This window comes from Corvus hawaiiensis, chromosome 12 (assembly GCF_020740725.1).
Source record: "Corvus hawaiiensis isolate bCorHaw1 chromosome 12, bCorHaw1.pri.cur, whole genome shotgun sequence".
NCBI lineage: Eukaryota > Metazoa > Chordata > Aves > Passeriformes > Corvidae > Corvus > Corvus hawaiiensis.
This window is the reverse complement of record NC_063224.1, coordinates 210012-223422: the sequence shown is the minus strand read 5'-3', so window position 1 is coordinate 223422 and position 13411 is coordinate 210012. Positions and strand designations below refer to the sequence as shown.

General features: G+C 42.6%; 2 protein-coding genes across 5 annotated transcripts; one reads left to right on the top strand and one right to left on the bottom strand.

Annotated features, from left to right (window-relative positions):
• Window positions 1-415: 415 nt before the first annotated feature.
• Window positions 416-4455, bottom strand: LOC125331954 (TERF2 interacting protein). The gene is made up of 3 exons (XM_048316417.1): window positions 3961-4455; window positions 3771-3847; window positions 416-3166 (listed from the first exon to the last, which is right to left on the bottom strand). The coding sequence occupies exons 1-3, from the start codon at window positions 4451-4453 to the stop codon at window positions 2726-2728; spliced, it is 1011 nt and encodes a 336-aa protein (XP_048172374.1). The 5' UTR covers window positions 4454-4455; the 3' UTR covers window positions 416-2725.
• Window positions 4456-4466: 11 nt separating this feature from the next.
• Window positions 4467-13353, top strand: KARS1 (lysyl-tRNA synthetase 1). Of its 4 annotated transcripts, none has more exons than XM_048316410.1 (14): window positions 4467-4570; window positions 5252-5396; window positions 5605-5770; window positions 6149-6242; window positions 6527-6713; window positions 6968-7093; window positions 7841-7960; window positions 8161-8323; window positions 8423-8596; window positions 9330-9415; window positions 10203-10288; window positions 10599-10725; window positions 12722-12865; window positions 13167-13353. In XM_048316410.1, exons 1-14 carry the CDS (start codon window positions 4506-4508, stop codon window positions 13242-13244), a joined length of 1761 nt encoding a protein of 586 aa, XP_048172367.1. In that variant the 5' UTR covers window positions 4467-4505; the 3' UTR covers window positions 13245-13353. The 4 variants fall into 4 exon arrangements, with proteins under 4 accessions (XP_048172367.1, XP_048172368.1, XP_048172366.1 ...); XM_048316409.1 differs by lacking the exon at window positions 4467-4570 and adding an exon at window positions 4602-4761; XM_048316413.1 differs by lacking the exons at window positions 4467-4570; window positions 5605-5770 and having other exon boundaries at window positions 5372-5396.
• The last annotated feature ends 58 nt before the right edge of the window (window positions 13354-13411 follow it).

Genomic DNA, 13411 nt, shown 5'->3' with positions numbered 1-13411 from the left:
AGTTGTACCGTGCAAGAGAAGCACAGAGCCACTGTTTTTCTTTATAGTCCCTTTAAAACAGACCTTAGCATACTCAGTTAAAAGCAGCTAAAAGCCTTACTAAAGTTAAAGAGCTTCCTACTTTAAGTGCCAAGAAGCTTGATTCTGAGCAAAAATAGATTCTTTTCACTGCATTGCTAATTATCTCTACAATAACCAATGTCAGCTTGAGTGGCTTAAGTTTTATTATGAATACTTGTTTTCAGTGGACTCAATCAATTCTGTGTATCACGTTTACCTGAACACAAACCTTCATAGTGTTTCTAGTCAGTAAAAAAATGACGTGAAAGTAACGTATGATGCATTTCCTTAATGCACTGTTTTGAAAATTACTTTCGCTTCTGCTTCCTAAGCTTAATCAGAGAAAATGCAGGACTGATTTCAGTATATCTTTATTACAGGGCTTTAGGTATGTTTCCTCAATGCAACAATTTGTAAGATTTTTTTTTTCTGGGAACAGTGAAGTCTGCTACCAGTCTGGTCACATGAAAATTTCAAGTTGTCTTAATGCGAGCAAAGATGACTTAAAATACTTTTCGGAGGAGGAAAAGGAAAACCCAACAAAATCCCTGAAAATCTCAAGATGCTGCTGACGACGTGTAAAACTGTGACTACATCCTTTGGCATACGCAATAAAGATAACAGAAGTCTGTTTAGAAACAAACATTAAGTTTACATTGTACAAGTTTAGAAGAGTAAACTCTGGTTTTGTACCAATGAAATGTAAGATGGAGAAGTCTCCAGCCAAAAGGACATTTAAAAGCTGACTCTGTGGTATTCCTGTCTGTTGCTCTTCCAACTGGTGCATACAATCAGTTTTTCACTGGTAACTCTAGCTATGAAAGGGCAGAAATTAATTGATTTTGATGAATGCTGGCTAACTCTGAAAGGAAGCAAATAGGAAATACCCAAATTCCAGGTAATAGTTTGCAGACCCAGAATTTCTGGCTGTGGAATTAACTCAAAGTCCTTGTATGTGCATTGCCACTTTGCTTACTTTTCCAGGTATACAAATATTGCTGCTCCAGGCAATAAGAAATTTCTTTGAGCTACAAAAAGAACCTTCCTGACCTTTTGTGATAGCACAGGGACCTCATATGAACATCGAAAACCAAACTGTCTCCAGCATGTTGAAAGGAGCGTAACTGTGTTGTAGGTAAGACAAAGCACAGAAGACAAGGATTTTTTTCATGGGGAAAGGCAGAACCAGAAGTAGAACCATATGATATGGTGTCGTCTCTGGCTCCTCCAGGTTTTAACCTGGTGAAAGAGACCTAGACCCATGTGCCTGCACAAGGCAAGTGAATCTATGGATAAGCAGTACCTTTCAGGAGTTCATGAGAGATGAAAGAGGGCAACTTTGAGTAAACTGTGGTCTTTGTGTCTTAGTTCCTATACCTACTGAGCGCACCAAGTGCGTATGGAAAGATTCTCAGCGTCAGACAGTGTGTCCATACAGCTCTGCAAAGGTAAAAAACCACTGTATGTGGACTCAGAAGTCTGCACTGAACGTTAGACTAACTGCCCCAATAAGACAAACCCACTCTTAAAATAAGCGTCACTTAGAATTATAAAAGGATATAGTAAATTTGACCATGTTATATTGCAGCTACTTAATATGTTCCACCCCTCACTTTGAATTCTAGAGCAGTTTTGTTGAACAAGACCATTGCAACACTATGGTACTGCTGAGATGTGTACACTGCCCAAGCTAGAATGGGAGTTTTCGGCTGCAAGAGGTGACAGGTCACCTGTTCATGAACCTGGTTATCAGCAATACTTGGATTTCAAATTGAGCTGGTAACATTTCTAATTTAAAAAAAAATCTTACTACTTTATTTACTGTGTTGTCTTGCATTCTCTCATTAAGTGCTTGTCTGGCTTCCACACGAATCTTGAATAACTGTTCAAAGTCTACTCTGAATAGCATGACTGTGCCAACTAATTCTCACTTTTTCAGTCCAGTGAAACACAGGATAGTGCTGTTTCAGCATTTATGTGGTTACATTGCTTAGCTCCTTGAATAATGAGTAGGTGTTGCAGTGGCTTCCTGAAACAGCAGTCTCATTATCTCCTTATTTATTTTCAGTGTAATTTTAATTTGGCTTAAAATCAACCATTTCCAATTCACCTTAATTTTCTGAGTGCCACAGGGCCATAAACTAAAAACCCAAAATGTTAACTCCTTAGAGAAAAAAAAAAAATCTTTGCCTTTACCAGCCCATTTTATTTCATCAAAAGAATGAATTCCAGATTTTTAGGATTTACTTCAAATAATATTAAAATAAGTGACCAGTGCACAGTTTCAGGCTAGAAGTACCAAGTTTTTCAGATTGTGACTGTATCCTAGCAATGGTGTTCTCTCTCAAACACAACTTAGGTGATAGATACATAGCTTCTGATTATTCTTTCTTAATTTTTATTTCCTACTTCAGCTATTACTCACAGCCCTGAAAGCTGGTGTACTTTTCCCAGCTAGAATATACGGCCTGGTACAAGTGTTACTTTGCTTGGATGAAAGCAGCTGCACCTCTTAGACCTGTAGAGATGCAAAATAGGCCTTTTAATTAAAAAAAAATTACTTTAAAGCATTTCTGAAACTTCAGAACTTTGATCAAATTTTCCACTGCATTTCTGAAACTACTGTTAACTTCATGCAACCTACTAGATCAGTCATGTCCTCTTGCTAACTCTCCCTAAATACTATCCGCTTTGCTACATTTTCAGCTCCAAATTTTGCTATCAATTTATTTCTGACATGTTCATCATCCTTTTGCAATTCTAAATCATCCTCTCTGCTCCATACAGGGTACCCATCCAAGCGCTGCCCTGTCTGCAGAAAGTATGAAGTAGCCTCCACGTCACCGCTGTTTTTCAGAAAGGCCTGTGTAACAGTGAACAGGTCCACAGCAAACTTCTCCATGAAGTGCTCCATAGTTTTTACTACTTGTCCTACCACATTGGAAGAAGAACAAGTCCTTTTTGGTCTTTCTTGACTTTGTAATTTAATGCCAGGGAAAGCAGAGTCTTCTGGCCCAGTTTTCAGATCAGATGCTGTTTCTCCAGGGGACCTTCCCACTCCATCTTGTGTAGAAAGTTCTGCAACGTCTGAAGAGTCACTTTCTGACTAACAGTAAGAGAAGTGGAATCACCAATTAGACATGGTATTTTCTGGCAAGTCTTTTACCACTGCAACCAACCACCTTTCATTCTGACTCTACAGTATATTAAAACCCCAGAAATTACTAGGCATAGTAAAAGTTAGTGACTGAAGTGAAGCCATATCTGTTAATAAGACTGTACTGATCACAGCAAAGCATAAGGAACTATAAGGAAGAATTTGAACAAACTAAGCAGAAAAGGCAAAAGTAAGTGTTGATGCAACTGCAGGAACGTTTTTTGCCTGAGCTGAAAGGATGACTTCCATTTGCCAACACAGGTTTTAACGAGATAACCCCCATCACATAAACCCTCTCATGTTAACTCGGGCAGGGAATCTAGACAAAATGCACCAGCGAGGCACCATTTATCGCAAACCACATAGGTGACAGCTCAAAACGAAGTTCCTGTTTAGCCACAGAAGGGATATCGCGGCGCAAACTCATTTCATGTGTAAATCGTGAGTTTCTACCGCACCGTCTGTGACACCGGGGAAGTCCTGCCCCGTTCCGCTCGCGCGCAGTAGCGGCTGCAGCAGCACTGCTGCTCCCCCGGCTGCCCCGGTCGCTCACCTCCGTGCTTTCAAACTCCCGATTAGCTGCCGCGAACAGACCCTTGATCTGCGTGGGATCCTCCGTCTGCGGGGGCTCTGCGGAAATACGGGGGCATCGTCTGCCGGACCTCAGCGGGGCCCGGACCTACGCTCGTTCCCGCCACCACAACCCCTCGCAGCCCTCCCCTGCCGCTGTGGCCCCCGCTCACCGCAGAGCCGCGGCCGCAGGTGCCGCAGGTAGCGGTCACGCATGGCCTGCCAGCTGTGCCGCGTCAGGCCGCTCCGCTCCAGCTCTATCCACAGCGCACGCCCGCTCTCCCGCACCGTGCCCTGGCCGCGCACCGCCCGGAGCAGCGCCGCATCCTCTGCCTCCGTGAAGGCCAGGCGGCCGCGGGCGGCCAGCAGGAAGGGCTCCAGCGGCAGTCGCTGGTTGCGCTCCACGCACTCTGTCACGTACTCGGTTGAGACGGCCCCGCCGGGAGCCGCCTCGCCGGGCTGCGCCAGGAGCACGGCCCCCGGCTCCTGCACCCGGCACAGCCGCCCGCCGCCCGCCAGCACTAGTGGCGCCACGCGCAGCTTGGCTAGGCCGGGCCGCAGGTAGAACCGCATAGGACGACCGTCATCCCACAGGAAAAGCGATCGGGACCGCGCCGCCCCGGCCTGGCCGCCCGCCATCGCCGCCCCAGCTCCGCCCGCCACCATCGCCGCGTGCGCAGGCGCGCAAGGGCGGAAGGGCGGTGGCAACAGTGGGGAGATGGAGATGGCGGCGGCGGCGCGCGAGTGCGAAGCGGCGGAGACTGAGTCGCACCTCAGCAAAAAGTGAGGGTGCGCGGGTGGTCAGGTGGGGCCGGGCCGGGGAGGTGAAGTGTGTCCAGCTGACCTGGTGCGTGTCTCCGCCAAGGCACCCGTCGGAGCGCCATGCTGAGCTCCGGCGCTGCGCGGCTCCGCAGCTGGGTCTGGAGGGCCGCGCCCGCGCTCCGATGTCAGCAGGCGCTTCATGACCAAAGCAGGTCGGTGCTTTGCGTCTGGCTTGAGCCGCTTCTTTCCTTATGGAGTTCTGCACGGCGGGGTCAGGAGCGCGGCAGGAGCCTGAGGGCCGTGGGGGAATAGGCTGAACAGCGAAGGTGACTTCGGGAACCCTTCGTTATTTCGGGGGGAGTTCGCCTTGTTTCACTTACACGCTGTGTGGGGCTGCTAAGTTCTTAGGATACAACAGAGTGGGGCAAGCCCTTGGACACGTAGGCACGCGTTCTCGTGGTCTGTCTAAACTATGTATAATTTCGCTTTCACTTTCTCTGAGTATTTGTATCGCAGGGGATGAACTGAAGGAGTTCAAAGTAGAAAATGTTTAAACGTGTTTAAGAATTGTTCTGACTATTGGGAAAAGTAAGAGAAGTGACAGGGTTATTTGTCCAGTTAGATTTTGGCAGAATCCTGCCAACCATTTTCCTGTAGAAGTATCGGAGTACTTGCTGCATCCAGTTTCCTTCTCTTTTGCAGTGAGCTGAAGAGACGTTTAAAGGCTGAGAGAAAAACAGCTGAAAAAGAAGCAAAGCAGAAAGAGCAAAGTGAAAAGCATTCAAATAAGCCTTCCTTGACTTCTGACGATAACGTTGGTGCTGATGAGGAGAGCTTGGATCCAAATGTGAGCATATGGTCCCATGCTTATTAGATGTTCTCTGAATAAATCTTACTGACTTGCATTTGATTTTTTTTTATTCATGGGTAGTTAAATGGCTAAAAGGGGAGAGATGTATATTCCTGCATCAGGGCAGCTGCATTTTAGTTCACAGCCTGTAGCATATTTTCAGAGTCTAATAAAATAATTTGATTTTGTTTGTTTCTTGTGACAGCAATACTACAAGATTCGTAGCCATGCAGTCCAACAGCTTAAGGGCTCCAATGAAGATCCCTATCCCCACAAGTTCCATGTTGACTTATCTCTCTCAGATTTTATAGACAAGTACAGTCACCTGCAGCCAGGAGATCACCTGACAAACGTTACAGTGAGAGTGGCAGGTAAAAGTTTATCTGGGATACAGGAAAATGTCAAATCTTAGCTGCTTTTATTGATGGGTTGGTCTTTTTTGAGTTTTGCTGATCTCTTACTTAGTCATGAAGTCTGTAGCAGTGTTAAACTATTCAGGACGTACCCTTCAGACTGAGTGGACCTGTGCAACTTCCCTTGCAACTATAAGATCAGACTGTAACATAGGCTCTGGGACCCAAAATTTTTATGGTCTTTCTAGTTTTCATTTTGCGACTTAACTGCTTCTCTTTTGTAGTTAGTGAATAGTTCAGAGCTGATGATTCTAAGTGATAGTACTGTGGCTTTTGCCCCTGTATCCTTTCTGCTAGGGACTCTTTTCCTGATGTTTAGCATACTTTGATATTTAGGTCGAGTCCATGCAAAGCGTGCTGCTGGAGGGAAACTGATTTTCTATGATCTTCGTGGTGAAGGAGTCAAGTTGCAGGTCATGGCAAATTCCAGGTAAGCAGAGGTATCCCCAGTAGCATTCTAAACTGCACTGCATTCTGGGGTCTAGATACCTGTATTTGAGTATTCTATTTCATCTGTGGTTTGGCTTAGGCAGCCAAGTAATGTTTTGTTTCAGATGTTGTGGTCGATTTCCTGTTAAAATAACTTATATATATATATATATACACAATTTTTTTTTTTTAATTTTTAAAAATAGGTTTTTAAATGCATTTTGTCTTGGAATGTTGAACTTTAAACAAACGTGCTTATATTTTATATTTGTTTTGTAATTACAGCCTTTACAAATCAGAGCAAGAGTATTTCCGTGTTAACAGCAAGCTGCGTCGTGGGGACATTATTGGTGTAGAGGGGAATCCTGGGAAAACAAGGAAAGGGGAACTGAGTATTATTCCTTATGAAATCACTCTGTTGTCTCCATGCCTGCACATGTTGCCTCATCTTCATTTTGGCCTCAAAGATAAGGTATTTGTCATGCCTGTCAGTCTTGGAGGCAGTTTGACAGATCTTAGGATGGTTTTGGTGGGAAGGGACCTTAAAGATCATTTAGTTCCAACACCCCCGCCATGGGCAAGAATGCCACAGATAGGTCTGAATGGACAACCTTTGATACCTGCTGATATTATCAGTCAACAAAGGAATATTAGTTTTGTTTTGGTATTTTTTCCTTTGGCATGACATTTTATCTAGCTTGTTCTAAATATACGTGTTCTTTTCAGGAAACCAGATATCGTCAGAGATACTTGGATTTAATTCTTAATGATTATGTGAGGCAGAAATTTATAACCCGTGCAAAGATCATCACTTACCTTCGTAGCTTTCTAGATGAGTTGGGCTTTCTTGAGGTAAGGCATTGGTGTTCACTTCTCTTTGCATACTGAATGTGTTTACAATTTCTCGGCTTCAAGGATGTTTTATATTCAGGCTCATGTACAAAGTACTTACAGAACTGACAATAATTGCCTCAGCATGGTGTGTTTTATCAATTTAATGTAATGGGAGCAATTCCTTTCTTCTCTTCCTAAAGTTAAGGTTATTCATCAGTTGGTGAGGTTATGGCTTGGGAACCTTTATCAAGGCAATACTCCAAACTACTGCTGTCCTTTCCATATTTCAGTAAATTAAGGTGGAAACAACATCTTTAAAATGCTGGTTTGCCTGTAGAGAGAAAAGCCAATTTTACTTCCTGTAGGCAGAATTGGATTGTGTTGACCTAGGTGCAGGAAACTGCACTTGGCCATGTTGAATTTAATTTTCTGCGGTGTAGAGAGAGGATTTTGTGATAATACCACAGCGCTGTTCCTGGCTTTGATAACATGAACCCAGCAGGTTCACATTTGTAGTAAATATGAATGACTCTTCATATCAACAGATGAATTAAGTAATTGGTTATTACTGACTGCATGAAAAAAGTGCAGTTTTTTTCAGTGCATTTTAGTTCAGAATTGTTTCTATATACTGGAATGCCGAACAATAAGTGAAATACAGTTTTTTCATCAAAACTAGCTGGTTTTGTTTGTTTGCTTGATCTGTGCATTTCTGGTTTGGAAACAGATTTCATGAAAACAGGGAAATTGTTTTTGTTGTTACAGGTTGAAACTCCTATGATGAATGTAATTCCAGGCGGAGCTGTGGCAAAACCATTTATCACATACCACAATGAACTGGATATGAATTTATATATGAGAATTGCTCCAGAACTTTACCATAAGGTAAAATGCAAGCCTTACTAAGCCCATATTCTTCAAACTGTTTTAACAAAAGCAAGTGTAGCTAAAATGAGGATTATTTTTGAAGAAAGGTGGACTTGTCTCATGAATGAGATTTGTAAGGTTGTGTTGCAGTTGCATGTGTTTGGGCTCTCTTAGGTTCTTTTGAGAAAGTGTATTTACTAGAATTTCATTTTGTTTAGATGCTGGTGGTTGGTGGTCTGGATAGAGTATATGAAATTGGGCGTCAGTTCCGGAATGAAGGAATTGATTTGACTCACAACCCTGAGTTCACAACTTGTGAGTTTTATATGGCTTATGCAGACTACCATGACTTAATGGAAATTACAGAGAAGTTGCTTTCAGGTGAAGTATGCAAAATTATTAAAAAATGAGTAAGAATCTCTGGAAGAATTGGTTATTACGTAGCATACTATTCTTCTAAACCTCACGTTCCTTTTGTAGGGATGGTGAAACACATTACTGGGAGTTACAAGATCACTTACCACCCAGATGGTCAAGATGGACAGACCTATGAGATAGATTTTACTCCTCCCTTCCGGCGCATTAGCATGGTGTATGATCTGGAAAAGGTCCTAGGAGTGAAATTTCCATCAACTGAGTGTTTTGAAACTGAAGGTTAGATGCTGAGTATGAGTGTCCTGTAATTCTTCCGTAACAGAAAGTGGGCAAAAGGTCACAAGTTCTCAGGCTGCAGTCTGTCAGCTGCTTTTTCTGAAGTAGTACTAACATATGGGATTACTTTCCTCTGGTTTTGTTGGTTTACCTGAGTCCAGAGAGAAGCCTTCATTCCTTGCCGTCTTTGGCAGGAGCTGACTCTTTAGCCTCTTCTGTTGTTGAATATATGTGAAAGGATATACTCAAGAGGCATGATGTAGGGAGTTCTTGAAGAGATCCAGCTTTTTACTTCTTATTCCTTCTCTTTTGTGTGGTTGAGTTTACATGCCTGTAATTGTAGCTTGGGTGTATGATTATTAGGGCCTTTCTTAAAAATGTAATTATGTGCTATTTTATTCCTGGTATTAAGAGACATAAGGAAACTAGTTCATATACTTTATAGTGATTGTTTTTCCCCCCAGTTCCCTCCTCTTTCTGCCCCACCTCCCCCCAATTAATTACATCCAGCAGTTACGTGGTGTTGTGCTTAACTGTTGTCAAATTTCTGAAGTATAAAATAACTACTCTTTTACTGTAAACAGTTAAAACCAAACACTGTTTTTGTAGATTGACGTTTAAACTCATATTTTTCATGGTGTCTACCATTGAGATCTTGTAAGTCACTCTTAAGAAATGTTGAAGAACAAAAAATGGTTGCTGGGGTTCCTGTTCTAATTTTTGTCTGCAATTTCAGAAACTCGCAGGTTCTTTGATAACCTTTGTGTGGAGAGAAATGTTGAATGTCCGCCTCCCAGGACAACAGCCAGACTTCTTGACAAAGTAAGTAAAGGTGCTATTTTTATAATCCCAATGTCTTTTGAGGATGTCTCTGTATCAACAGAAGTCTCTTTGAAGAAAAAGTTTAGCTGCACCTGGAAAAACATGCTGCAATGCACTTCAGCTATTGCTGTATTACCATGAGAAAACTTGCTGTGTCAAAATCTTCTTTTGTGTCGTCTACACCAAAATGTAGTTTACTTATGTCTGCTTAACTTGAGCAGTAGGGGATTTTAGTTGGATAACTGGTCTCTTGTGGTTAAAACAGATTTGCTTTATCTTAGGTCAGTTTTGTTTGTGAGATGTGTCCATCTGTATGTAGCTGACCAAAAGGGTGGAAATACCATATAGTTCCATCAGCTGTATTCCTTTGTACCCAAATATTGTCTGATAGCTGTTCTTTTGATGCTTTTCCCATTGGGCCTTGCTGTGCAAATTGACCTATTACACAGTTTTTGCTGTATCGTTTTTCCTTACCTGACTGGGAAACACTCTCTGTTGATGAAGACATTAACATGACCAGAAATACTTCGGAAGCTCTTCAGATTTTTTTGTACTTTCTTCAGTAGTGAAGAGAGGAAATTAGGGTGCTTGGTGAAGGCACTGCTAGGAAAGTGCATAGTTGTACACTGCATAATTGTTTCACTTTTGTTTTCCCAGTTAGTTGGTGAATTCCTGGAAGTCACTTGTATCAACCCAACATTGTTTTGCTTTTGTTTTCCCAGTTAGTTGGTGAATTCCTGGAAGTCACTTGTATCAACCCAACATTGTTTTGCTTTTGTTTTCCCAGTTAGTTGGTGAATTCCTGGAAGTCACTTGTATCAACCCTACATTCATCTGTGATCACCCGCAGGTCATGAGTCCGCTTGCCAAATGGTAAGAGTATGACACACCGTCAGTGTGTAACTCAAATCTTCTACTTCATTAAAAAAAAAAGTTGCATATGTGAAAGCAGAGATTTTGATGTTGTGTACTTGTTTGTGAATTTTGACACAAACCAAGATAGACATTGATTCCTGAGCATGAAACCCATCATCCAGGGAAGAGGTGTGTCAATACTTAGTACTTAGAAGTTTTGACAGCTGTTAGTGCTAAGGGTGAGCAATGCCCCTAAGTCACATATGTGCTTTTTGCTTCTATAAGTATGTTTATTTTAAGGTATGTCTGTTTTGTCTTCTTCACACAGGCATCGCTCTCTTCCGGGACTAACAGAACGCTTTGAACTCTTTGTAATGAAGAAGGAAGTGTGCAATGCGTACACGGAACTTAATGATCCTTTCCGGCAGCGTCAGCTTTTTGAGGATCAGGCCAAGGTATGGTGTCTTGCTGATAGTGAATATAATACAGGCATGTAAGCAAAGAGTATTTCCTATGTCTGTTCCAAATCTGTCATTAGTACCTACTGCTGAAAAGAGTTGCTACTACTTTGAGCGAGTATTTGTCACTGAAATGAAAGCCTGTCATTAAAATTCGATTCCTTTTATAGGAACCTTGCTCTTTAAGGTAAATGAGGTCAAACACTGCTGTTGATGAGGTTTTTTAGTGCAACTTTGTTTTGGAATATCTTCCCTTTTATTCCACCCAAAGTACTAATCTGGAAAAACCCAAATGTGCAAAATGTTTTCTGTGTCTTGCCCGGGTTGAAAGGTTTTTTTTTCCCAGTTAAGTATTTATATAGTCATACAACATTATACTTCTAGGTTCTTAAACTAATTTTCATGTCCAGTAAGAGTTTGAATGCTGTGTAAGAAGTAGCTTAATTTCCTGAACAGAGTCACTAATATTTTAAGGTGACTCACGGGATACAGGTCCAGATTGGAAACTATTAGGCTTGCAAATTTATAATACTAGATTTCTCTATGTGAGCCTCCAAAGGGAGTGACTGAAACTCGTTATTAATTTGGTGTACACATCCATGAGTGCATGCTTGGCCACACATAACTATTACTGTATCCCGCAGCCATAGGAGAGGAGAGAAGATCCAACAGGTAGGAATTGTGCAGCAAGATTGATTTATTAAATTATTTTACGAACTCTTTTCTAGACTTTTTTCTTCATAGTCTAATTGGACAAAGGATTAGCCACCCCCTGGGTTGATTGGCTAGAAATCCTAAACATCCATTGTCAAAATATTTCCCTACTGTACCATAAACATAGGTCTACAAGGTCGCTGGTGTTCATAGTTTATAGAACTTCTGCTAATCTCTTCGTGAGAGAGAAAAGTATCCCACGGGCTTAGAAAGAAGCAAGAAAATTCTTGCTAGCAGCAATATTGTATCCACACATGACCGAGGTCAAATGATATGGTCTGCAGAAACAGTTCCTGATCTTCATATTCTTTCTAATGGCTTCAAAGTGCCTGAGAGGTTTAAACAATTGTCAAAGCCAGAAAAATAGATTTATGTTAACTAGCTTGATGGTAAATTTCAAAATGTTCAGTCAGAATGAATAATATTACAGACGTCTTTAATTTTCGGTCTGTTGTACATATGCTTGCTGCAGTTCTCTCATGATTATAGCCAGACTTTGCAGACATATGATTATACGTATTGAATGAAAATTAGCCTCAACATTTAATGTTAAGGTGGAGACTGAGATGAAGGATGACAGTTTGCATTTCAGGATTTCAGGGAGAAAAATTTGCCATAACAGTCTTAGCAAAGTCTTCTTGAACCTGTGAGCAAAAGTGTTTGCTGTTGCTTTGACACTTATTTTTGGCATTTTCTAAATTTGAGACGGTTGGCTAATCTGTGTTTTAATTATTATGACTTTTGTCACTTGGAGACTGTCAGGGTTGGGTGCATTAGTTACCATCTCAGTATAGGGTTTTTTAGCCTTTCTATTTGAGAGGGAAAAAAACAGCCCCTAATCTTAGTTTGTGGAGCAGCTACTGACGATTCAAGTAATTATGCTTCTTTGTTGCTTCTGCAAACATTGAAAGGGGGGTTGCTACCAATACAACCTTATAAGCCTTTGAAAGCAATTCATTCTACTGTCATCTGCTGCCATATGGCTCTGAAAGATGGCTTTTACTGAAGTGAAGAGCCTGGACCTTTGCGGACATAGGAAACTTGTAAGTCAGAAAGGAATTGAGTCTAGAGCTATTTTAGGAGCACCTGTATGAAGGATCTCAAGAGTTCTCTGTGTGCTGAGGTTCCTTCATCTGTTACTCATTTGCACAGCTCTATCAGGCACCAATCAGTTTCATGGCTTCTACAAATTGCAGTATTCCTCCTTTTTGGTAGGGGTTAGCAGGAGTGATACTGTCTAGCTCTGTACAATCCACGTTTTACTATTACTCTCATTTAGGCAAAAGCTGCAGGTGATGATGAAGCCATGTTTATTGATGAAAACTTCTGCACTGCACTGGAGTATGGTCTTCCTCCTACAGCTGGCTGGGGCATGGGAATTGATCGCTTGACCATGTTCCTTACAGATTCCAATAACATCAAGGTAAGCATTGGCAGTGGCAGTGCTTTCCTACTGCTGGTTTTGTCAGGTAGCAGGGAATGGGATTCGGCAAAGCAGGCCGTCTCTTCGACGAAACCAGTGCCAGACAATGCAGCTGCGTGCGATTCTTTAAGACGCAGAATCCCGCCTGGGAAAAGCTAGGAAAAGCTCCTTTGCGCACTTGCTCAGATCTCTGAGGCGCAGCTGACCAGCGGAGCCGGGGCTGGGGCAGCTCTCGCGAGATCTCCGCACGGGATGTGGCGTTGCTGGTCGGCGCGGCCGCTGACGCTGTCTCCGTTTGCAGGAGGTGCTGCTCTTCCCCGCCATGAAACCGGAGGACAACAAGAAGGAGGGGCAGCCCGCCGAGGGCACCTCGGTGTGAGGCTCCAGACCGCCGCGGGCACCTCCGCGTAAAGCCTGAGCGCGGCAAGGGCACCTCCGTTTCCGCTTCGGGGCGGCACATATCTTCAATAAAGTCCGCTTTCTCTGCACCCGTCTCTGAGTCTTTATGCGTTTGCGCAAGAGGTGCCGCTCCCGGCGGGTCCCGCG

What these genes read in the sequence shown, in the direction of transcription:
- LOC125331954 (XM_048316417.1), bottom strand. Translation starts at nt 4,453, where the DNA reads ATGGTGGCGGGCGGAGCTGGGGCGGCGATGGCGGGCGGCCAGGCCGGG. An exon ending in CCTGCGGCCGCGGCTCTGCG is followed by an intron (nt 3,848 to 3,960) that starts GTGAGCGGGGGC and finishes GTATTTCCGCAG; the next exon opens with AGCCCCCGCAGACGGAGGAT. An exon ending in GGGAGTTTGAAAGCACGGAG is followed by an intron (nt 3,167 to 3,770) that starts GTGAGCGACCGG and finishes TCTTACTGTTAG; the next exon opens with TCAGAAAGTGACTCTTCAGA.
- KARS1 (XM_048316409.1), top strand. Translation starts at nt 4,670, where the DNA reads ATGCTGAGCTCCGGCGCTGCGCGGCTCCGCAGCTGGGTCTGGAGGGCC. An exon ending in ATGAGTCCGCTTGCCAAATG is followed by an intron (nt 10,289 to 10,598) that starts GTAAGAGTATGA and finishes TTCTTCACACAG; the next exon opens with GCATCGCTCTCTTCCGGGAC. An exon ending in CAGATTCCAATAACATCAAG is followed by an intron (nt 12,866 to 13,166) that starts GTAAGCATTGGC and finishes CTCCGTTTGCAG; the next exon opens with GAGGTGCTGCTCTTCCCCGC.